Raw genomic sequence first — 23,391 nt, 5'->3', positions numbered from 1 at the left:
TATATAGCACTGGGAATTTCTTGTTCCTTTAACCCCTTCGCTGCGGCGGGAATTGTGCCGCAGCGCTGGGGGGGGTTTGGGGGCAGCGCGGTGGCGCTGTGCTCATGACGGAGCCACTCCGTCATGAGCCACGGTTGAGCTGTGCTCATGACGGAGTGGTTCCGTCATGACTCCGCCCACTGCGCTAATCGCCCGCACAGGCGGGGAATCAGCGCAGTGTGGGAGGAGCGGCGGCCAACGGCCGCGGCATGACGGAACCACTCCGTCATGAGCACACGGCACCCGTGGCTCATGACAGAGTGGCTCCGTCATGAGCGCTGAAGGGATTAAAGAGTAGCCCTTGAAAGAACAGTTCATTAAAACGAGGCCCAGGTGAAATTTCTATGAAGTTGGTCGTGATCTTGCAGATATCTAGGTTATTGAGATTCACGCATTTCGCGTGATTTTTTGTATACTTTTTTCTTGTAGGTGTCTATTTCAAGCACAAAATATCTCTCTAGTACTAGGCAGCTGAAAGCGAGCTACTACATCATTTCCTGTGCAAGCATCATTACCCTGGTAACCATAAAAACTGTCAGAAAAATACACTGAGCAGGTATCTGGTGCGACATTTGTATGTGCAAACATTCCTTAATTACAATTTTCAAGTGCATGAGTGCCCAAGCATATTTTGCATAGTAGGCATCATTTTCAAAAATATTATGCAAATTTCATCGCCAGGCCTAATTATATCTAGTATTAAAGGCAGTACTGTAACTGAACCAGCTCTCGCATTAGGGTTCAAATAGGGTTCTTCCTGACTGACGAGCATTCCTGGAAATGCCATTGTGCCAAGAATGGATTGTGTTATCCCTGTCTGGGATCCTTCCCCAGCCCCTCCGATCACAACTGGGGCCTCCCACTGTGGCAAACACCAACAACAGTCCCCCTGGTCTTCACCAAATGCATGCAACAAGATGCGTTGTACCAGTCTGCACAGGCAGCAGAGGCTGGGGGTAGACAATGTCATACATAGGATTCTGGCTTAAGTGTGTTGAAATGCAGGCCTGCATACTTCAGCTAAAAAGAGGGGCTGCCTCTCTCCAGCACATTAACTTTCACTCAGATGCCACCCTATGAGGAACCCACAAGGCCAAGGAGGTGCACATACAGATAGCACCTTCTCTACTAGTGCATACATTCAGAGTAGCTAGGAACTTTAAAAAGGCTGTGTTATCCTTCCAGCACCTGGGAATGGTTGCACACCAATTACTGAGGAGGAACAGAATCACTGACCAATGGACTTTGTGCTCTCAATCAAACTTCTTCATGACGTCCTGAATGTTGATGTTGTCTAACAGCAGAGCTCGGGAACACAAAAAGCAATTTACTGCCCTTTGTTTCCACGGTCAGTTGTCAGAAAAATTTGCACTCAATCGGAGGGGACACCAAAAAGAAGTGCCCAGATCCCTTTTGCGAAGGCGCAGTGCAGAAAATAGCATCATAGTATGGGCCCAGGTCTTAAACACCTTAAAAACAGTGGCGGCTCACAGAGGGAGTGTTGTGTGGTGGTGGGTGGGGGGGTGGCAGGGTTGGGGGATACTGGAGTCGGACATACGATGGCCAGGAGTAAAGTAAGTAAATAAATAAATAAAACCATTTACCTTGCGCATGCTGCATCGTACTCCCCCTCCCTGCCCCACCGCCCGCAGCACTCTCTTTGCAAGCTGCCACTGCTTGAAAACCAAACCCAGGTGCCACTAGCTGAAGTATACGCTATGCATTTGGTCTCCTAATGCTCAGGTGATGTTTTATGTCACATGGTTCCTGTTCCTGCTCCCACAAATCGTAATTTGATTTCTGAGCTGTGGCATGTATTACTACAGTAGTGATGGGCATATTTATGAGAGCCCTGCGCCACTTTTGCACCACGCAAACTGGCACATGTGTGACGCAGGGCTCGCATAAAGATTTACGAAGTATTGGAAAGCCACCCTGCGAGGCTTTGAGTGACCCTATAAATCATGAGTAAGGCGATGCAATGAAAATCGCTGCGTCACCTTGCTCTGTGCCCGGGAGAAGTTCCATGGGCGTTGCCATGCATTTTCCCACGCAACACACATGGAATTTGTTGCAGCCCCAGATTTACAGAGTGATGTGAACCTAGAAGCGCCAAATCTGTGCGCCTCCCAAAGTGAGTAATAACAACGAGAAATATCCTAATTTCCCCTCGATTTTTCCTCTTTCCATGTGTTCTGCAGCAAACCTAGAAAGAGGAAAATGCCTCGTAGGATTGTTTTTGGGCAGGAAAGTACTCCTTTCTGCACAAAAATAATCCTGCCTGCAAGGGTGCCTATGTTGACGCTAGGCTGCCAAAACGGCACCAGTGCAGGCAGAAAGGGCAGGAATGCACAGTAATGCTTACATACTGTGCATTCTTGTGCTTTCACTTTGGCGTAGGGCAACACAGCAAAGTGCCTTGTTGCACTACCCTATGCTAAAATGCCATAAATGAGGCCCTAAAGGCCTAATTTATGAGAAATTAGCAAAGGGCAGCGCTGTAAGACTTCTTGCTGCACTGCCCTTTGCCAATGTGAAAGACAGGAATGCATTGTATCTATGAAATACAATTCTATCCTTTCCCCCGACCCTGGTGCACAATTTGCTGCCTACTGCCAAAGTAGACACCCTTGCACCATGATGCCTCTGTGGCAGGCAGGATTGTTTTTGTGCAGGAAGATTCACCTTCCTGCAAAAAAACAATCCCAAGAGGCGTTTTCTTCTTTCTATGTATGTTGAATGCAGCACACATGAAAAAGGGAAAAAACAAGGAGAAATTAAAATATTTCTTCTCGTTATGCCTGATCTGGGGATTTGTAAGGTTTTAGCGCTGCTCCATATTTCCATGATGAAGTAAATCTGGCTCAGCATCAAAATCCATGGGTGCTGCGTGGGAAAACCATGGGTGCTGCATGGGAAAACCCACTGCAGCACCCATGGAATGCTTCCTTGATGTAGAGTAAGGCAAGGTAGTGCTTTGCGCTGGTTTGTCTTCCTCCATATCTATGAGGCCATGCGTCACCTCATAGATATTCAGTAGGGGCCCGTGGAGGGAGTTCCGTGGGGCGGTGAGGCTGGCCGGGGGGGGGCTGGGGGGGGGGGGGGGGGCAGGGTGAGGGGTAGTAAACACTGGAATATGGATGAACGGAGGTAAGTAATCAATTAAATAAATAAAACAAATTCCGTTGTGTGCGCTGCATCGCTTTTTGCGATGCAGCGAGCACAAAAAAATTTGTTTCCACGGGCCGCTACTGGATATGATTGAAAGGCTTACACCGCCGGAGCATCCAAACGAGTGACTGTCCGGCGGCAAAAGCCTCTCATAAATAAGCAGCCGCGGTCGGTAGTAGGAGTAACTGCAGGGCGGTGACGTGGGGAGGGGCAGGGTGGGGGGTAGTAAACTATGGATTACGGAGGTATACAGGTAAGTTAACATATAAATTAATCAAACGAATTTCGTTGCGTGCACTGCATCGCATGGGGATGCAGTGCACGCAACGAAATTTGTTTTCCCCCTCTCCACGTCACCGCCCTGCTGTTACTCCTACTACCGACCGCGGCTGTAAATAAGCCCCCAAGTGTATGCCACCGCAGGCACAAAAATCTCCTTCCTATACTGCTGTTCATCAGAAAAATATTTTATCTGTGATATCTCCATGGCCAGGAGAACTCACTAGTAACTCTGTTTACTATTAATACCAGTTCCATACTGCTGGCTCTGATAGAAAATGCTAAATACCGCCAGCGTCAAAACGCCACAGAGTTAATTGCAATGCCGTGCTTATTTACCGCTGGGTTCTTCTTTCCAGAAAAAGATCACATTTTTTATAGTCGAATAAAAACACGTTGTGTGAGCTATGCAGTTATGTCGACAAGCACGTAAGCTCAAATCTTCCACAGGAAAAATATCACGAAAAATATAAACCGCTGTTTTATGAGCCATTATTGTGAAACTTTTCTTTGTATGTTCTCTTCCAGGGCATAACGATTACATCTGTCCGGCGACCAATCAGTGCACGATTGACAAGAACAGGCGCAAAAGCTGCCAAGCCTGTCGACTACGTAAATGCTTTGAAGTAGGCATGATGAAATGTGGTGAGTTTTAATGATGGCAGACAGCAGGGTAACTTTCCTTCAAAAAAGTAGCAGCCTATGTGCCATTTCTCTGAGCTGATACCCCTTCATTTTATAATTTCCGAGTCCTCTCAACCCACACTGTCAAAAAGGGCAGACCAGCTCTGGCACAAAAACTAGAAAGAAGTATACGTCATGCTGTTTCGAAAATGCTTTGTTCAGAAATTTCTGCGTTATAATTTTCTAGATTGTTCGATGCCCTCAAGTAAATCTTGCAAGTGCCCCCTTAATGCCCTCTGGTGCCTCAGGGATGCATTTTATTTTCAGACTAGTCTTCACCAATTACTGCCGCAAACCTTGCCACAAACTTAGAATTTCTCAGATTTGGAATTCAGTGTTTTTTTTTAATTAAGTAAGACATTTGTAGGAGGAAACCTTGACAAATATACATATTTAGAAATTCATCTACTTTTCTAGGGTTCAGAAATGCGTACTATCTGGGCTCACTCGTGTTTTGTGCACTTACTTTTCCCACTCATTTTAACAGCAGAAAATAAGAAATACTGACTGTCGCTTAAAACAAGCATTAGCAAAGCCAATAACAACGTTGGTGCATGCAATACACACAAACATTAATTGTGTGGATATTTGCATGTGTAAACACGTTAAAGCCAGACATGTTAGCTTTACTACACCATCATCATTGGAAGCAACAGAAACAAAAGGTATTAAGTGCATTTACGAAAGGACTAAAAACGACGTTTGTGCGAAAGAGTTAGACTAATGTGCTGTGTAAAATGAGTTCTATACATTGTACACTAGTGGTATGTGTAGTTTTCAGTTGTTATAGTCACCACAATTGTGGTTTGAAGCATTCTTTTAAAATCTTAACATGTAAGCCTGGTATTTGTAGGGTACTGGTATATTACAAGGACTTTCACCACACACATAACACGGTGAGAGCCGTTTATAAAGTAAATCTTTCTTTAAAAAAATGCTCTTTGCAATCTATATGCAGGTGTTTGAACTAAAATCCAGAAGACGACGTCGTTTATTAAAATAAAGGGACAAAATAAAATAGGAATGAAATCCATAAAGCACGTGTTACCGGATTGCACAAAGCACACATGCCCAGGGAGTTATTACAGCTCCAGCCGAGCACTGTCACAATCTTTACTAAAAACCAGAACACATCACACCTCAGTAAAATATATGAACAAGATAAAAGAGCACGCAAATCCGTAAGCCACAGCTAATAATTTGTCATAAACATTGACTTCTTTATAGGATTAAGCGTAATTGGCACCAAAATCCAGGCATTCGAGAGACCACATTGTTAAAGTGCAAGCACCCTAAAATGAAAAGAAAACAAATATAACTAAAGGTACCGAATGCACTAAAAGCTAGAAAACATCATCTTTTATTAAAATACATTAAAGAAAAATGAGCTAAAAAAAATCCATGAATCTTGACTATCAGGAATTGTCTGCATATTGAAATACACACACTGAGTGCAGCCAGGTAAAGCAAGGGGTGTGCGAAATAAGCGTAATTTGCTTTCGCATAGTTGCATGAAATTCGTGACATGAAATTCAGTTATGCAGAGTTACATAAAATGGAAATGTGGCATTGTTATGAATGTTGTGTATTCTCTAGTCTGGACATTCCCCTGCTTAAGTTACATGTGCCAATTAATCAAACAAAAGCAAATACATGTTTATAATGCAACTCACATTTAGTTTATATCATATTTTGAAATGTGAAAATCAAGCTCAGTTGAATATATTCACATTCTTTGATCGAAATGGTGACTGCTTTATTTTACAATTTGTTTTTGACTTCTAAGAGTTTCTAGAAGGTTGAAATGATGTGCCTTGTTTATTGTTAGTATTTAAAAGAACATAGTCGTGGAGAATAAAATTGTTTTATGCAACAATGCAATAAAGTTGTAAACGCTGAACACAAAGAGTGAAGGTTAGAGAGGAGTCTTTACGCCAGGCAACACTGGGACAGAGGATGTGGCCTAAGGGCTAGGGCGGTCTGTTCCCATGAGGCACCGGGTCAGACTGATTTGCATATAGCCATGTCTGAACTGGGGTGGCAGAGTGAGCTAAAGAATGATGTTGGATTAAACCTAGATCAGTTGACTGGGGGTGAGTGCTTGCATTGTTCAACACTCCGTCCATCATCTCCTTTGGTTTTGCTAGGGCGGTCAACCTCAAATCTGGGGAACAGGGTTCAAGTCTCGGCACCTACGCTCAACATCCTGTGATTCTGGGCAAATCACTTAATCTTCCTGTGCCTAACAAAAATGAATGTGTGCTTATTTAACGCAACTGGTGCTCATGTAAAGCGCTCTTATATCTTTGAGTCATGTTTGCGCTATATAAAACTCCGGAAAAAAAAGAATCAATACTCTGGTTCCAGTTGAAGATTACTGGGCCGGATGGCCCTTAGCCTTTGTTCGCTCACTTATCAGTGCAGCTGGTCATGCGAGATGAAAATAGCAGACCTTTCTGTTGCACTGAACACAATCTCTGTTGTTCAAACAGGTATGCAAGAGTAAACCATCTCCTATGCTATAATTAGATTAGCTCTTAGAAGTAGAAAAATGGGGGTAAGATTGTTAAACATTTATTACATCAATCATGTTGGAGTGGTTCCTTTTAGTAACTCATTTTATATAGTGCGAACTTGACCCGAATCGAGTATCAGAGTGCTTTACATAGCACCAGTTACGTTACTTGAGGACACACATTCATTTTTGTTAGGCACGGGGAGATTAAGTGATTTGCCCAGAATCACAGGATGTTCAGCATCATTGCCAAGACTCGAACCCAGTTCCCCAGATTCGAGGCCGACCGCCCTAGCCGTTAGGCCAACTCCTCATTCCAGTCATTTGTATTTGAGGCATAAATGATATAATCTCAGAACTTTAACATAAGGAAAGTAACAAGAAATTCTCAAAATTGCACAAATTACGGTAGCATAATTGAAATTTCGCCCTGGCCTATTAAAGAGCTTTATTGCTGTTGTCTGCATTAAAATGAAAAAAACACAGTATCCTTCACAAAATCATGTATTAGCAAATAAAAGAACAATGAAATGAGTGAGCCAGGGCTAGCCATATTTCACAAACCATTGCAAAGCCCTTATTCTGCACAGCACTGATGTTACTGCTCTCTAATATTTATGGGTCTATTCACAAATGCACTTTGGAACGCGTAAAGTAGTATGCCTGTTGTACTCTCAGATACATTTTTGAATTAGCCCCAAATATCTAACATTTGAAAAAGTGGGAATATTTGGGGAATTTTCATGTATACTTATTAGAAATAGAAAGGACTGTGCCTTCATGGACTTTTACTAACAGCTACGCGCTGGGGGTACGCACCGTACATACACGGGTGGGGGTACGACTCGAACGTACACGGGTGTACATACACGGGGGGTTCGACACGTACTCGGGTGTACATACACGGGGGGGTTCGACACGTACTCGGGTGTACATACACGGGGGGTTCGACACGTAGCGCTGGGGGTACGCACCGTACATACACGGGTGGGGGTACGACTCGAACGTACACGGGTGTACATACACGGGGGGTTCGACACGTACTCGGGTGTACATACACGGGGGGGTTCGACACGTACTCGGGTGTACATACACGGGGGGTTCGACACGTACTGTTCGACACGTACTCGGGTGTACATACACGGGGGGTACGGCGCGTACATGCGGGGGCTGGGGGGGGTACGGCGCGTACATGCGGGGGCTGGGGGGGGTACGGCGCGTACATGCGGGGGCTGGGGGGGGTACGGCGCGTACCGGGCACCTGTTTGGACGTCTCCATGGTTGCTATTGGAGTTCGGTGCGGACGGTCTTTTAACCATACGGTTGTACATTCGGACGCCCGGGACGGATCGTGATTCCCTGGTCGGACTTCGCTTTTCACGTTTGTACGGTAAATCGTCCGAGGACGTGTCGGACACATTTTCCGACCCGAGGACGTGTGGGGAATAATTCCCAAGGCGGTTCGTATGGACTTTTTACCATGCGAATCGTGATTGCCAGTTTGTACGGCACTTGTACGATTCGTACGGTAAAAAGACCGGATACGAGTCGTACGGGAATTTTTTTTACCGGATCGTAATTGGCACCACAGTCTTGCAGACAGCTACACTCTCATTCGAGACCTACAAATGACAAAATAATCATAATGGAGAATTTAGCACAGTAACTGTCTCATTCCTCAAACTGCAGCTCTCCCAGACAGGTTCTCCTGCAACTGGTACCCATATTGCAGGAACAGGCACCTTTTTTTTTATTATTAGAACAGGAAAAAATAGATAAAGCAAAACTTTTACATATCAATTTACATAACATATAGCATGACCAAAAAAATATATATTTAAGCTGGCATGTTCAACAATTTATACAAAACATCTCATATTACATTTTCAGAAAGCAGCTGATAAAGGATCAGACTCCCATAGTCCTATATTAAAAAGATCCTATCTAACCTATTTAATATAATAAATTACATTAAATAAAAATAAAAAATAAAAAAAAGTTAAAGTGCAAAGTGCAAATATAGAAAGTGCCATGTGCCTATTTTTATATTTATGCAGGAACAGGTACTTGTTTAGTCAAAAAATTAGGAACTGCACTGGCATTAGGGGCTGCTGTGCCTATTTATACAAAATGTTTCGACAACCAGGCCTTTTCTCCCCTCCAGATTTTGCACAGGTTTCCCGCATGAAATGCCCATAGTGAAACCCATGGAAGTATGGTATTCTCTCAAAAAGTGTAATCGAGATTCAACCAATCACTCCTGTCACTGGTTAAATCAGGAGTGCTGTCCAACATGTAATGTGGACCTACATCTAATATTGATTTTGTTTAAAAAAAGAAATTGTGCAAAATATGTTTGTGTATTTTGGTTGCTTTCGCAGATGCATCATATTCATTGAAGCATGACTTGTCCCAATAGTCAAGCACGCCTTGGAAAAGCCAATAGGTCTGTCCTTGGCTAGCTGTTTTGACAGTTGCTCAAAATAAAAATATTGCAAGTAGATTTCCCAAAAAGAAACAGGAAAAAAGAAAACGTGTTGTCACCTAAACAGGGCCAAGTAATGGTTGCAACAAAAGTTTTAAATTAAAAAAATATTCACAGATGAGGTTCTGTGATTAATGATTTTTTAAAATACCATTCCTTTCTGTTGCGCCAAACTTGTTTTTGCTAATATTCACGTAGGAGACTTGTCTAAATTACCACCGAAATAAGCTCTCAAATTGCAGGAAGCTACAATGTTACAATGTCACTTAAACACTTTAAACTGAAACTTTATAAACGGGTGTAGGCAAAAAACAATAGACAGTATTTAAAGTTAAAAATAAACAATAAATAAAAAGTAAAAAACAGACTCTGAAAAGAGCCAATTGGAAAAGTGGGCCGGCTCATTACTCCTAGCTGTACACTATGGTTGGTGGTGGCAAAATGTGAAGCGCCGTTGACCAGACCATTGGATGAAGCCCACTGACCAAAAGCCCAACTATGTATGTATGCTATGCATGTTTTTTTCCGGAAAACAGTAGTCTGGTCACACAGCTAAAGCTGTCTAAAAAGTCAGACCTGAAACGTTCTCAGCCAAAGAGTTAGTTGGGAACTTACAGCAGCAACATGCTCGGTAGTCAAAGAGATAAAGTAATTTGTCAATGAAGTTTAAAATTAGGCATATATTTGTGTGATGAATTTTACTTCTATCTTAATTATTATGTACAGTGTATTTGGATTAATATCTGATTAGAGTAATAACATAATATATATGGATATATGGCCAAGAGGATGTGGCTTCAAGGCCAGATCTGCCGACTATGGAACTGGGGAACCAGGTTCAAGTCTTGGTGTCGGCTCACCATCCTGTGACTTTGGGCAAATCACTACATTTCCCAATACCTACGAAAAACGAATGTGTCCTTTTGTAATGTAACTGGTGCTCATGTAAAACCCTCCAATTCCTTCGGGTTGAGTTTGCACTATATAAAACTGCAAAAATATATATATATATATATGTATATTATCTACTGGCGGTTGCCAGTAGATAGTTATAGTTAGGACCGAGTTTCCATAGGAAATCTGAAAATTCTATGTTGAATAACTTTGGTGCCGGTTGATGAATCCTCGCAAAATTTTCAAAACTAATGGGGCGCTCCGCTCAGCTCCTACCCTGAAAGTCTCTGGGTGATTCGTCAAGCGGGGGCTGAGAAAAAAGGGGGGTCCCAAAACCATTTTCCCCATGCATTTTCCCATAGGACCTTTAGTCGAAGGTACAGCCCGAACGGCTGAACAGAATTACTTGAAATTTGGCACAGAGGTAGTCCTCAGGTCAGGCATGTGCCTTTTGCATATATGGTGTCAATCTGTTCAGTAGTTCCTGAGAAAATTGCAGTTAAAGGTACATAAATATCTATAAGCGCGCACCGTGCACGCACCGTGCGTGCACCGTGCGTGCACCCTAACGTGCGCGAGCGTAATTCTGATTGGTGGTTACATGTCAGTCAACATTCGAATCGGTCGAAATCAGGAAGTGTCGGCCGCCATTTTGTTTGTTTTGTGTGCGACAGTGAAAAAGAAAGGTGGAGAACGTGAAAAGGGGGCAGGGTAGAGAGTTCCTGACCCCCTAGCCTTTGTCAGGAGGTCCCTGAAGGACCCCGAAAGGTGAAAAAAACATTTTTTTATTTTTTTTTAAATCTTTTTTTTGTTTTAAATCGCGGGGTGCGCGCACGGTGAAAAACCTTAAAAAAAAAAAATAATTTTAAACGAGCCATTCCATATTACAGGATACAGTCAATCTATAACTATATACATAGGTAGTTTATTGTAAAATAAATATAAAAAAATATAATAATAGGGGGAGGAGCCTAGCGCGCAACCAAGATGGCCGCGTAGGTGCGAGGCTCCCGAGGACCTCCGCAACCTCCTACATTTATCCTGTATTCATCCTGCCTCGGTTGAGGGGACTGTGTTGGTGAGCCTGAGCTGAGGTGGTACCCATTTCTCGTTCTCAAATCGGACCTCGGGTGCCGGAGTGAGCACCGATTGAAGTTTGCGGCCTTCTCCTCGCCGGACCCCGGATTTGCGCTGGGGGGTGACCTGGTGGCAAAGTGAACAACAACGGCGGGCTGGGCCTGGTGGGTCGCGTACCCCGCACTTTCGCTTTCACTTTCGCACCCCCTCGCCTTCTCTGCGAGTGAGATCGCGGAGCTCTTTGCGTTGGTGTGGCCTCGCTGGGGGACCCTGCCTGCCTGCCGGCTGTGACCCACCCCGCCGATCTGGGGTGGCCCCCCCCGGAGCTCGTGGCCCCGATTGCCTGCCCTCTATGGCGTCACTGGTGCGAGTGTGAGAACTGTGGCGATGGCCACGAAACAAGATGGAGATCGATCAAAGACCAAGTCGACCCGGCGTGGCGCCGTACATCAGGCCAACATCATGGACCGCTATACCCTCCAGAGGGGATCTCCTGGCGGACCACACAAGTCCTCTGAGGGCCCTTCTGATGCCCCGGACTTGCCCACGGATCTGACTCTGCAAGACGTCATGGGCGCCATTGCCGAGATGAAGGCCTCGGTGGGCCAGCGGTTCGATACCCTGGCACATAAGATCGACGCGGTCCTCGTGGATGTTGGCCTGGTGAGGGCTGATCTCTCTAAGACCAACGACCGGGTTGATTCTTTGGCCCAAACCGCATCGGGCCTCACGACTGAGGTGGCGGCCCTACAAACGGAGGTGCGCCGACTTCGTCAGGCGAGTGCACTTATGGATCGACGCCTTGAGGATTCCGAGAGTCGGGCCCGGAGGAACAACATCCGCATCATCGGGGTACCCGAGGGACGGGAGGAAGCGGCGGCGGATCTATTTGTGGAAGACCTGATCGCTACCCATCTCCAGCCTCGGGGACTGAGTAAATTTTTTGCCGTGGAGAGGGCCCACAGAGTTCCCGGGGGAAGGCCGAAGGTCGGAGCCCCTCCGCGACCTCTCATTGCCCGGATTTTTAACTTTCGGGACAGGGACGCGATCTTGCAAGCCTCCAGACTGCAAGGGCCGATTAAGCTGGAAAATATGGAGGTGAACTTTTACCCTGATTTTACCCAAGCGGTCCAAAAGCAGAGACTGAGCTTCCTGGGCGTCAAGCGCCGACTTCGGGACATGAACCTAAAATATGCCATGCTCTTCCCGGCCAAGCTGCGAGTGAAGGTGGATGGTCGCACGCACTTTTTTGATCGTCCCGAAGCGGCCGGGGACTGGCTGGATACTCTGTCTGGGGATCGTGATCGAGATGGCGGGGGGGGGGGCGGCGGGAGGAGACGGCCCACTGGATCGGGACTGAGGGGTTGATATTGGTCCTCACTCTGGACGACTATGATGCCACTTTCGACCAAGCTTCTGTCTTTGTTCTTTCCTCTCCCATGGAGGTTGGGTGGGGTCTGGAAGGGGTACTCTTTCCTCCTCTAGGGGGTCTAGCTAGTTTCATTATATAGGGGCGACAGGCACACTGCAAGTTGGGGGGGCTGTCCGGGCTCGTGCAGGGGTGCAGGGAGGGGGGAGTTTTGTTGGGGCGGGTGGGTTGGGGTGGGGTGTTGTTCGTTTACACCACAAGGCAAATGTATCATTGTGTTATCTCTAAAGTGCTCTCTGGGGGACGAGTGATGGCTTCTGTTTATGATGGGGGGTAGGGGACTGAGTTTGTTGTCCTGGAATGTTAATGGACTGGGGGACAGGATAAAACGAGGTGTGGTCCTGCAGTTCTTGAAGCGAATTTCGCCCGATATAGTTTTTCTGCAGGAGACACACCTCATTGGCAACTCCTTTCGTGCTATGAATCGACGGGGCTACCGCCTTGTGGCCCATTCGGGCTTCACGTCTGGTTCAAGGGGTGTGGGCATTATGGTTAAGAACTCGCTCCCGCTGGAGATTGATGAGGTGCTCCATGACGACAGGGGACGTTACACGGTTTTGGTGGGCAGAATGGAGGGCAGAGTGGTCGTTTTTGTGTCAGTATATATCCCGCCGGGGCTGCAGACGACCACCTTTGCGGACCTGGGGCGCCTCCTCCTTGGCCTTCCGGAGGGGATTCTAGTGGTGGGGGGGATTTTAATGCTGTGGTTTCCGGAACGGTGGACCGTCACCCCCCTAGGGATCTCCCCCGGGCCCAGGCGTGGTTGCCTGGCCTCTTGGATACCTTGGGGCTGGTGGATTGTTGGCGTTTGAAACATCCCACGCAGCTACAGTACACCTTCCATTCTGGGGCTCATGGTAGTCTCTCACGGCTAGATTATGTCCTGGTTCCGGCGGCTCATGTGGGGAGGGTGGGAGAGGTGAGCCATTTGGCACGGGGTATCTCGGACCACTCCCCGCTCTTGTTGCGCTTTGATATTCTTCCGAGGGGAGAGGGTAGGGTGGCCCCGATTAATCCCTGGTACCTGCGTGACCCCACCATTCGCGCGGAGCTGGTTAAATCCCTTAAGCGCTACTTTGACGAGAATGTGGGGTCTGTGTCGTCGGCGGTCTCACTGTGGGAGGCGTTCAAAACGGTACTCCGGGGAGAGGCCCTGTCCCTTATTTCCCACTCCCGGAGGCGCGAGCAGGAGGAGGTGACCCGTGTTGAAGCTGAGATAACCGAGTTGGAGGGTGATCTAGAATATGGGGTGACGGATGATAAATTACATGTTCTCCGACTCAAGCAAGCGGCCTATAAGGCCCTCGTCAAGGAGGCGGCCAGGGGCCTTAGTAGAGAGCAACAGGGTAGACTGTACGATGTGGGTGATAAGGCTGGTAAATTGATTGCGTGGCTGGACAAAAAGGAGAGAGCGAGTCGAGTTGTCCCTTTGATTGAGAAACAGAATGGTGTGTGTGTCACTGAACCGGAAGAAATTGTTTCTTGCTTTGCAGACTATTTCCGTGGGGTGTATTCCCCGGTGTCCTCCCGCTCTGAAGAGGATTCCCATGCCCTGCTCCGAGATATCGCGCTGCCTTCCCTTTCGGAGGAGGACAGAGTCTCGTTGGACGCCGCTCCAACTTCTGAAGAAATTGCCCTCGCCATACGCTCGGTCGCTTCCGGCAAGGCCATGGGTCCTAATGGTCTTCCCATCGAGTTGTATAAACTGCGACCGGATACGCTGGCACCACATCTCTGTGCTATGTTCCTTGCGGCCCACTCGACGGGTTCCCTCCCGCTAGACCAGCGTCTGGCTACAATTGTGGTTATCCACAAGGAGGGGAGGCCGCGGGACCGAGTTACATCCTATCGGCCCATTTCGTTATTGAATGCGGAGCCCAAAATTCTTGCCAAGGTGTTGGCCAATCGGCTGGTCGGCGTAGTGTGTGACTTGATTCACCAGGATCAGTCCGGCTTCATCCCCCATCGCAACACAGCGCTTAACCTGCGGCGTTTGCATGGGGTGCTCGCACGTGTCCCGTGCATACGGGAGCCGGCCATCTTGGCGTCCTTGGACGCCACTATGGCGTTTGACACACAGGAATGGCCATATATTTGGGCGACGCTCGCGAAATTTGGGTTTGGCCCTGGGTTTATCAGTTGGGTTAAATTGTTGTACTCTGGCCCGCTGGCACAGGTGGTCGTGAACGGTAGAGTATCGGCTCCGTTCGAGCTGGGCAGAGGCACGCGGCAGGGTTGCCCGTTATCGCCGCTCCTTTTCGCGCTCGCCTTGGAGCCCCTGGCGGAGTGGCTGCGGTGGGAACCTTCTATTCGTGGTCTCCGCTGGACCCGCGAGTATGAGGACCGCGTATCTCTATACGCTGACGATATTCTCCTGTACCTGGCTTCCCCACGTAACTCACTGATAGTACTGGTTGATGTATTGCATTCATTTGGTCTTAACTCCGGCCTTGTCATCAACTGGGCTAAATCGTGCGTCTATGTTCTCTCTGGGGAGGATCCTATCCTTCCGCGGGGCTGTCCTATCCAGATCGCCCCGCGGGGATTTCGGTACCTGGGTGTCTTCATTACCCTGGATGCGGAGGCCCGATATAGTCAGAACTTGCTTCCCCCCCTCCAGCGCCTGAAGGAGGATGTCGCACGTTGGAAGCGCTTGCCGCTCTCGCCGCTCGGCCGGGCGGCATTGTTTAAGATGATGTCGCTGCCGCGTTTCCTGTACGCTCTGCAGAACACAATGGACGTCGTCCCGGCGCGCTACTTCCGCGAAGTGGAGAGTTTGCAGCGCCGCCTGTTCTGGGAGGGGAGACCGCGTATCGCCCTGGCGAAGCTGACGCTCCCGTGGTATGACGGGGGGATTGCCCTCCCGGATATCAAACGGTATTATTGGGCCTCCCAGCTGGCTGCGATTAATCACGGCATGTACGGGCCCGCTCTAAACCCGGCCTTTGAAATGGATAAGATGTTACTGCCGGGTGGTGATTATAACCGAGCGCTTTACTCCAGCTCGCTCGACGCACGTCTGACGGGCCCCACGCATGTCATGGTACGAGTGTGGCACGCGGCTAATGTAGCGATGGGGTGGAAAGATCGTTTGACCCGGGCGTCGCCACTATACGCATCTGAGCAGTTGGGCACCCTGTGGACTTCGAAGGGCTTCGAGAGGTGGGACATGATAGGCATCAGCAGGGTGGGTGATCTCTGGACTAGGGGGGGATTCAAAACGTTCGAGATGCTGCAGACGGAATTCCAGTTGCAGGACAGGGAGTACTTTCGGTATATGCAGATCCGTCATGCGCTAGGCTCCGTCTTCCCGGATGTTGCCTCCATCCCGGAGTATTCCCCTCTGGAGGACAGAGTGCTAGATGGACATGTACCGGAAAGCACGATTTCACTAATCTATAAAAAACTTATTAATGACCGCGCGGGATTGCTAACTAGCCTTCGTGAGGCATGGGTTGCCGATGGATTGGAGCTGGACGACGAGGACTGGGTCTCTGCGGTGGCCTCCCCGAAAGAGGTGGCCATACCGGCCCGCCTTCGCTTCGTCCAGCTCAAGATACTCCATAGGGTCTACGTCACGGGGCCAAGGCTATTGCGTATGGGCTATGCTGTGGACGGGCTGTGTAAGCGTGGGTGTGGTTCTTTGGGGACCTTTCTTCATATTTTGTGGGACTGCCCGGAGGTGGAGCGATTCTGGCGTGGTGTGCATGAGGTCCTGCGGGTGGTTACGCGTGTGTCGCTGCTGCCTGAAGCGAGGAGATGCCTTCTGAATGTGTGGGAACCAACCGACTACTCGGCGCCACAGACGTGGTGGGTGACTCTGGGATATATGGTGGCCAAACGCGACATTGCCCAACTGTGGGGTTCCCAGAGGTCGCCGACCGTCTCGGCCTGGAAGGACAACATGGACTGGTGCATGTTTCGGGAAAAGGTGGTGTATGTTGCGAGAGGTAAGCCTGGGACATGGGTGAAAGTATGGGGCCCCTGGAACGCCTACCGCGGGGGAATCTGTACCCCGCCGTTATTGCTCGATCCGTCTCCGGCCCCGTCCCCTTAGCCGGTTTATCGCCCCGGTACCGGGCACTGAGTCCACCTAGTCCCTGTCCTGACCTTTTCCCCCCCTTGATACTCCTATGGATTGGTAGGGTCCCCCTTCTAGGGGAGCACATGTTGCTGTTTCCGATTGTGGGTTGCCTTGTGGATTTGTTTCCTGTTGTTATTTATATCAAAAAGAAACCGTTATATGGGGTCCGGATGGTGTGGCTCTCAACGCTGCTAACTCCTGTGCATTTCCCTTTGCCGCAGCATGAGCGCTATTGTTTGTACCATATGCTCCTTCTGTTTGCTAGCGGCCGGCCTGAAGGTTGTAGGCCCATCTTTGTATATTTTTTTAATTTTGTAATAAACGGTTTAAAAAAAAAAAAAAAAAAAAAAAAAGAATATAATAATAGATACATAACTTAGCATTTAAAAAACCTTACAAATTTACTTAAAAAACCATAGGTTTCACACAAGTTATAGTTAGGAATTAGCATTTAAAAAACCTTGCAAATTCACTTAAAAAACCATAGGTTTCACACATGTTATAGTTAGGTGGACATTTCACTCGTAAAAAACCATTGCAATTCCCCCGTTATAGTTAGTTCAGATAACTATAACTCGCGCGACCGCCACTCTATCACAAGGATGATGTCATCAGTGATGTCATGAGGGATGCCACTGACCATGTCATGAGTGATGTAATATGTGACATCATGAGCAGTGGATTGCGGGCGCGCGAGTTATAGTTATCTGAACTAACTATAACGGGGGAATTTCAATGGTTTTTTACAAGTGAAATGTCCACCTAACTATAACATGTGTGAAACCTATGGTTTTTTAAGTGAATTTGCAAGGTTTTTTAAATGCTAATTCCTAACTATAACGTGTGTGAAACCTATGGTTTTTTAAGTGAATATATATATATATACACCTGAAAAATTCTACCAACTACTTCCGGGCCCCCTTGTACAGGTGTGCATATGGAGAAGATGAGTTGTGTGGCATTGCCAGCTATGTGTCCCTTAAAGCCAGTGCTTTAAATGGAAAAAGAGAAGTGCCCGTACTCACCAAATTTGATTGTGGTGGGTCTGGAAGGGGTGCTTCTGGTGGGGAGTGAGGCTTCAAGGCAGGCCTGTACAAAATCATCATTTTCTTCTTCAAAGTAAACTGCCCTATTGCCCTTCGGCCAAGTTCAGTTAATAGGTGCAGGGAGTAATTGGTATTTTTTGCAGTGTTATATAGCCTGAACTTGGCCTGAGGACATTAGACCGTTTTACATGAGAAGCAAAAGTTTTACATGTAAGCATACTTTCTTTTTTAATTGGTACTGGGAGATTTAAGTGATTTGCCCAGAATCACAGGATGTTGAACAATCCCTGTGCCCGAAAAACAAAATAATATGCCTTCATGTAGACCTTGTCCGTCTCATTTGAAGTGCTTTAATACCCTCCTGCCAAGTTTGCACTATATGTAACTTCAAAAAGGTACCAATTGTGCCCTACACACACAAGACGAACTTGGCCGAAGGGCGTTAGGCACTCTGACAGACAATGGTGAGTGTACTCCAGGATCTGCAAATTTCCACTGTAACTTACAGCATGACCGCTCTAATGTCGGAAGCTCTAGCACTCAAACCACATCTCCTTAGACCTGTCACACTGCCAGTTAGAGTGTAAGGCTGTAGATGTAACCTAGCGCTGGAAAACACTCGCCAGTTACTATCAGATTGCCTCACATATGGGCTCCATCTGAAAGCGTTGTATTCATTCTGCACCACCTGCACTGCACGTACCCATACCCCACAGCCTTACCAATCAATCAATGCAGTCTTTATTAGATCAAAATTAAAAATTGATCATGAAAGAATAAATACATAATATATCTTAGCTTTCCATTACTACAATACAATTTAATTCCCCAATTCGTTCAAGTGCACATACCCATACCCCACAGCCTTACCCCAGCATGCCACTAGGAGTACCAGTACTCTCTTGACACAAGGAGAAGTCCTGATACTCAGTGGGTGAAAACTGAGAAGTGCCGGTACTCAGTACCGGTAAGTCCGGCCCATTTAAAGCAATGCTTAAAGCATTAACTAAATTACTGTTCCTAATGAAATACTGGGGTCATTCGCTGGTTTTAATGATGACGTACAGTTCTGCTACTTTATTAATTGTCAGACATTGTAAGAATAAAGATGTAATTAGCTCTGCCTATCATTATTCCTCGCACCAAAAATCAATAATACCCAATCATTGTAAATATCGAAAATACTTTTCGGGTTTTATCAGGGGATGGCCCAGTGAGCCGAGCTGTAATGGGATGACTGATTCACTAAGATAAAGCTCAGTCAAGGAAGATTGCATTCTTTATATGTCTATTCAGAAAAACTGACTGTTAAAAACAGATTGCTGTAACCTCCATGCATTTCAGGAAGCCTTTTATCAAAAGTCCTACATTAACCAAAAATAAACACGCTGTGTACAATGGAGATTCAGCCTAAATTATTGAACATGTCTGCAATTGAGTTGAATGTTCAGTATTGAAGTATAGTGGTAAATTCTTTCACTAGGATGACAGACCACTTGTGCTAGAAGGGTACAATGGGCATCTATTTGTAGGCACTGGTTCTGATCAATCATGAACAACATTGCAGAGGCCCTGGGGCTTCAGAACCTAAAATATGCCTTATTGTGAATGCCACCAAGATTTGTTACCCAGATGTTTCTACAAAATAATTTAAATGGAAAGCCTTAATGGAGGGACTGGAATGTGGCAGGAGTAACCCTGAGCCTCATACACCAAGTTTTTTGGTGACTGCAAAAGCAATTTACATAAGCTCAAGGGTTAAACCTGTAAAATGTCTTTTGTTCATGTGCAAAAGCACTTTTATGAGTCTTAAAATACTTTACAACCCGTAAATGGACTTTTATGTCCTCTTAGAATTGCAAATAGAGCGGAGTGTGAAGGGGGCATGGCCCCTGTTTATTTCCAATTAGGAAAGAAATGTATCTATGGTTTACAACTACAATTGAGGTCACAAACTATTGATGACTCACCAATTCCTGGGATGGAAACTGCTTTGCAAAGGGGCAGGGATCCCAGGAGCAGAAGGCCTGTCCTCTTCGAAGTTTTCCCAAACTGAAAACCTTTTTTTAAAGCAGCACTGGCTCATTTAAGGAAAACGGTCTGTTTAAAAATAATCCATTTTAGAATCAAATCATAGGGATGGTGGTCTTCTGTTCCCTGCAGTTCACTTTTCCTGTGGTTGCAGCAAATCACAGGGGATTGCAAATTGTGTGACCTTACTAATGAAGAATAATCAGACAGACCAATCTGCAACTCTCTGCTTTTCGATATTTTGTGAACCGGCCTATTAGTGCATAGTTCAGTTTGCACAATTCTATTTAATTTTCAAAAGGTCGGCTCGCAATTTGCGACACAGTTTTGTGAAATCAATACGTAAGAAATTGGATTCATATTTTGCGGATGATCACCCACATCAAGGAATAATCACAACTCTTCTTAAGGTGAATACTCAAAGTCTCTATATTAACCTGAACTCAACCCCTGCTAGGTATGTCATAGAACAGACAGACTTAACATAGGGCAATATGGAAAGTATTTATGTAGTAATAAAACTGTAATATAGTCAAAATGTAAAACCAATTCCAAACTGACAAAAAAACAATAAGGTGTACCATTGATAATGCTTTTTAAATTTTTAAGTAGGAATACTGTCAAGAAGCATAAAGTGCCAATGATAGTCATGGTAGACTGAGACCTAGGCACAATTTGAAGATGAGCGAAATGGAATGTGGTTTGAACCCACCAAACAGGTTTGTCCTAGTCAAAATTGTTACTATCTGACTTTAGTCCTTTAAGCCCCAATTCACTACAGTAGTACACTTTTAAAAAACCCAGGACCACAGGGGAGACACTTGTAGATTCATAGGGTGTCTGACAGAGGGCAACAGCAGAGTTCAGTCCACGTCCAATTGACAATGATCAACTAGGCAGTTGCAGGAAAGGCCTTTTGTAGCTTGTTGTCTCCTTGTAGCCACACAGGAGGTCTGCCAACTGACCCGTGGAGTTCACTTCCTTGTCCAGGGTACAAGGGGAGTAGGTCCAGTTATTCAGGGCACCCCTCAGGTCACAGACAGAAGGTACAGTCTTCTTCTGTTCTTCCTCATATCCAGAAAGTATTGAGAATTGGGTGCCTGTAGATGCCACATGTATGTCTGACATGAGCTAATGTGTACGAATAACTCCTGGGCTCGCCCTAACTAAAGGAGTAAAATTTCCCACAGTAAAGTCCATCGATTTTGGGTATTTTCAATACGGCAAAAGTCTTCAGTCACACAAAAGGTGGGCTCTGAGGGCTAGGGGTAGGTGTGGGGATTGTACTATGGCAATCCGAGTTTCCTCCCTATCTAACTCTAAAACCCAGTTTGAGGCAGACATTGTACCCACAATGCACCAAGAAATAGAAGTATGATAGAACAAAATTTGGAATTTCCAGCAACCAGACACTTACTACATGAGATCTGTTTTGACATCTGATCTCACTTTGATTCAAATGCACCTCCAGTGTATTATGTAAATACGTCTGGTGGGACTGAGGAGGTCCATTAGCACAGCACACACTGGATACACAAGAATTATCTTGATATCCTCTTCTCTGCCTTTCAGGTACACCCCACAGTGATGAAAACCCATCAAGAAGGCTTTGACACTCAAGCAGGATTTAAAACTGTAATGCCAAAAAGGGTGTTTATAGTCCCCTGCATATTGGTTAAGGTTCAGAGGAGTTATCTCCGGCCATTCTGGTCAACGTACAGTTTGTTTTTGGGAGGCATTTCACAAATTGTTCACACCTAATCAAAGGCTAATTACTGGCTGGTAGAACTGGGAGAACAAATACAAATTTAGCCGCCAGGAACTTCAGATATAGAAAAAAGAACTTTATAAAAGTGACTTTTCCTTAATAGTCATTAGATATTGAACTTCGCAATTGAATTGGATTTTTAATAACAATTTCAAATATTTATTTAAATGTTTTTCTTGCTAGTCCTCTGGAGATACAGTATTACGATTTTAGTAAGTACTCTGGTTTTCTACATAGGACTACTAAGCTTGTAACAGTAAAATGAACTTTAGGGTGCTAGTTACTGTAAGGTTATGTTAAAATTTAATTTCTACATGACCTATTTTTAAATGGTATGCACTCTGCCTTGTGATGTACAAGGCCTATATAGGTGTACATTATATGTAAAATGGTGGTTTTGAAGTGTCAAAGAGATTATTTTGATGGATTACATTTCAGTTTGTATACTACTATAGTCAGGCTACACAGGTAGGATTTGCTGTCCTAAGTGGCGAAGGATATGCCTAGCCATGGGTTCCGTGCTCACTGTGACCTAGGAACAAAGGTCCTTGAGTTTGCTTGTGTTCTTGTTCAGAGAGGACCTGGCTTGGTAGTTTGGACTTAACTGTTCCTATTGGAGCAGGGTCAGAACTGTTTGCATATGGCTGGGTCCAAACTGAGGTGCCATGGTTGGTAAAAGAACGATGGGTTGAATTGCTACCCTGAGAAATTGCCAGTAGTAGGCTTATTAGCAAGCATTCCTCCCATCAACTTTTGTGTGTTTGATGTAACACACTAGGTGGCCACAGTTATGACCAGAAGTGAGTCTCATGCTCTCCGTGCTGCTAGAACAAAGCTACCTGTGACTGAAAAGACACAATCAGGGCAAAACCGGTCTTAGGTTGCTTGTGTTCTGGTTCATGGAGGACCTTGCCTGGCAGTTTGGACTGATATACATATTGCTCGGTACAAACTGAGGTAGTATGGTGGGCAAAAGAACAATGGGTTGGATTGCAAGCATTCTTTCTACCTCCTGTTGTGTGTTTGATACACAGATAGGCCTGAAACCGATTTGGCTTACCACTGTAGTGGATTGCACAAAAGGTGCTGCAGTCCACTAGTAGCATTTAGCTTCCAGGCTCAGGGTAAATTTTGTACCATAAACTAGGGGCTTATAGTTAAGTTAAAGATGCCAATTAGGAATATGTCAATTCAACCACAATAAAGTTGGAGCACAGGCACTTTACTACTGGTTACCAGTGTTAAAGTATAGAGAGTTCTAAAGCCAGAAAAAATATAGGGTCAAGTAATAGGTTAAAAAATACGGAGTGGCCACACAGAAAAGGTGGATTTCTTATAGCATAATAGTATAACAGGCCAATAATTCTCTGAAGTTCATAGTGATTTCTTGGGACATGCCAAAATATAGAGTTGATGTCTGATAATTACCAAATAGGAGAGAGGACAGATGGTTATCGTATCTGGTCCAGTAGTGGCCGGAAAGTATGAGGAGGCATATGTCAAAAAAGATGGGATACAAGATTAGACTAAAAAACATAATGCTACCAGAAGAAGCGGACATGGCCTTCTCCTGATGAATATTGGGACAAATTTAGAAATCTGCATCCAATTGTCAACACCACATATTAGAAGAGGCCTTGCAACTTGACTTACATGCCAGCAAAAATGGCTACTTTACCTTTAGCCTCTTCCAAAATATTTGAGAAATAACCCAAATTACCACACAGCTGATAAATAAAGATCCAAACTCTAAATATAAGGGTAATTAGAAAAGAAATTAAGGCATAATGAATTTATATAAGAAAATTGGATAGCACTGGAGGATGATTCAACCCATCCCACCTTATTCTCTGTACTCTGAAAAACACAATTTCACTGAAGACATTGCA

The 23,391-nt window shown here is 45.7% G+C and overlaps 1 protein-coding gene across 1 annotated transcript in view; it reads left to right on the top strand.

The window, feature by feature from the left end:
- ESR2 (estrogen receptor 2) overlaps positions 1-23,391 on the top strand; it is a 557,334-nt gene that overhangs the window by 190,779 nt on the left and 343,164 nt on the right. The window contains exon 4 of the mRNA XM_085626206.1: positions 4,018-4,134. Within this exon, the coding sequence (XP_085482332.1) occupies positions 4,018-4,134 (117 nt within the window). The remainder of the gene's footprint in view (positions 1-4,017; positions 4,135-23,391) is intronic.

The sequence above is a fragment of the Triturus cristatus genome, chromosome 9 (assembly GCF_964204655.1).
Source record: "Triturus cristatus chromosome 9, aTriCri1.1, whole genome shotgun sequence".
NCBI classification, from domain to species: Eukaryota; Metazoa; Chordata; class Amphibia; order Caudata; family Salamandridae; genus Triturus; species Triturus cristatus.
Note: the sequence above shows the minus strand (reverse complement) of the source record. Positions and strands in the feature narration are given on the sequence as shown.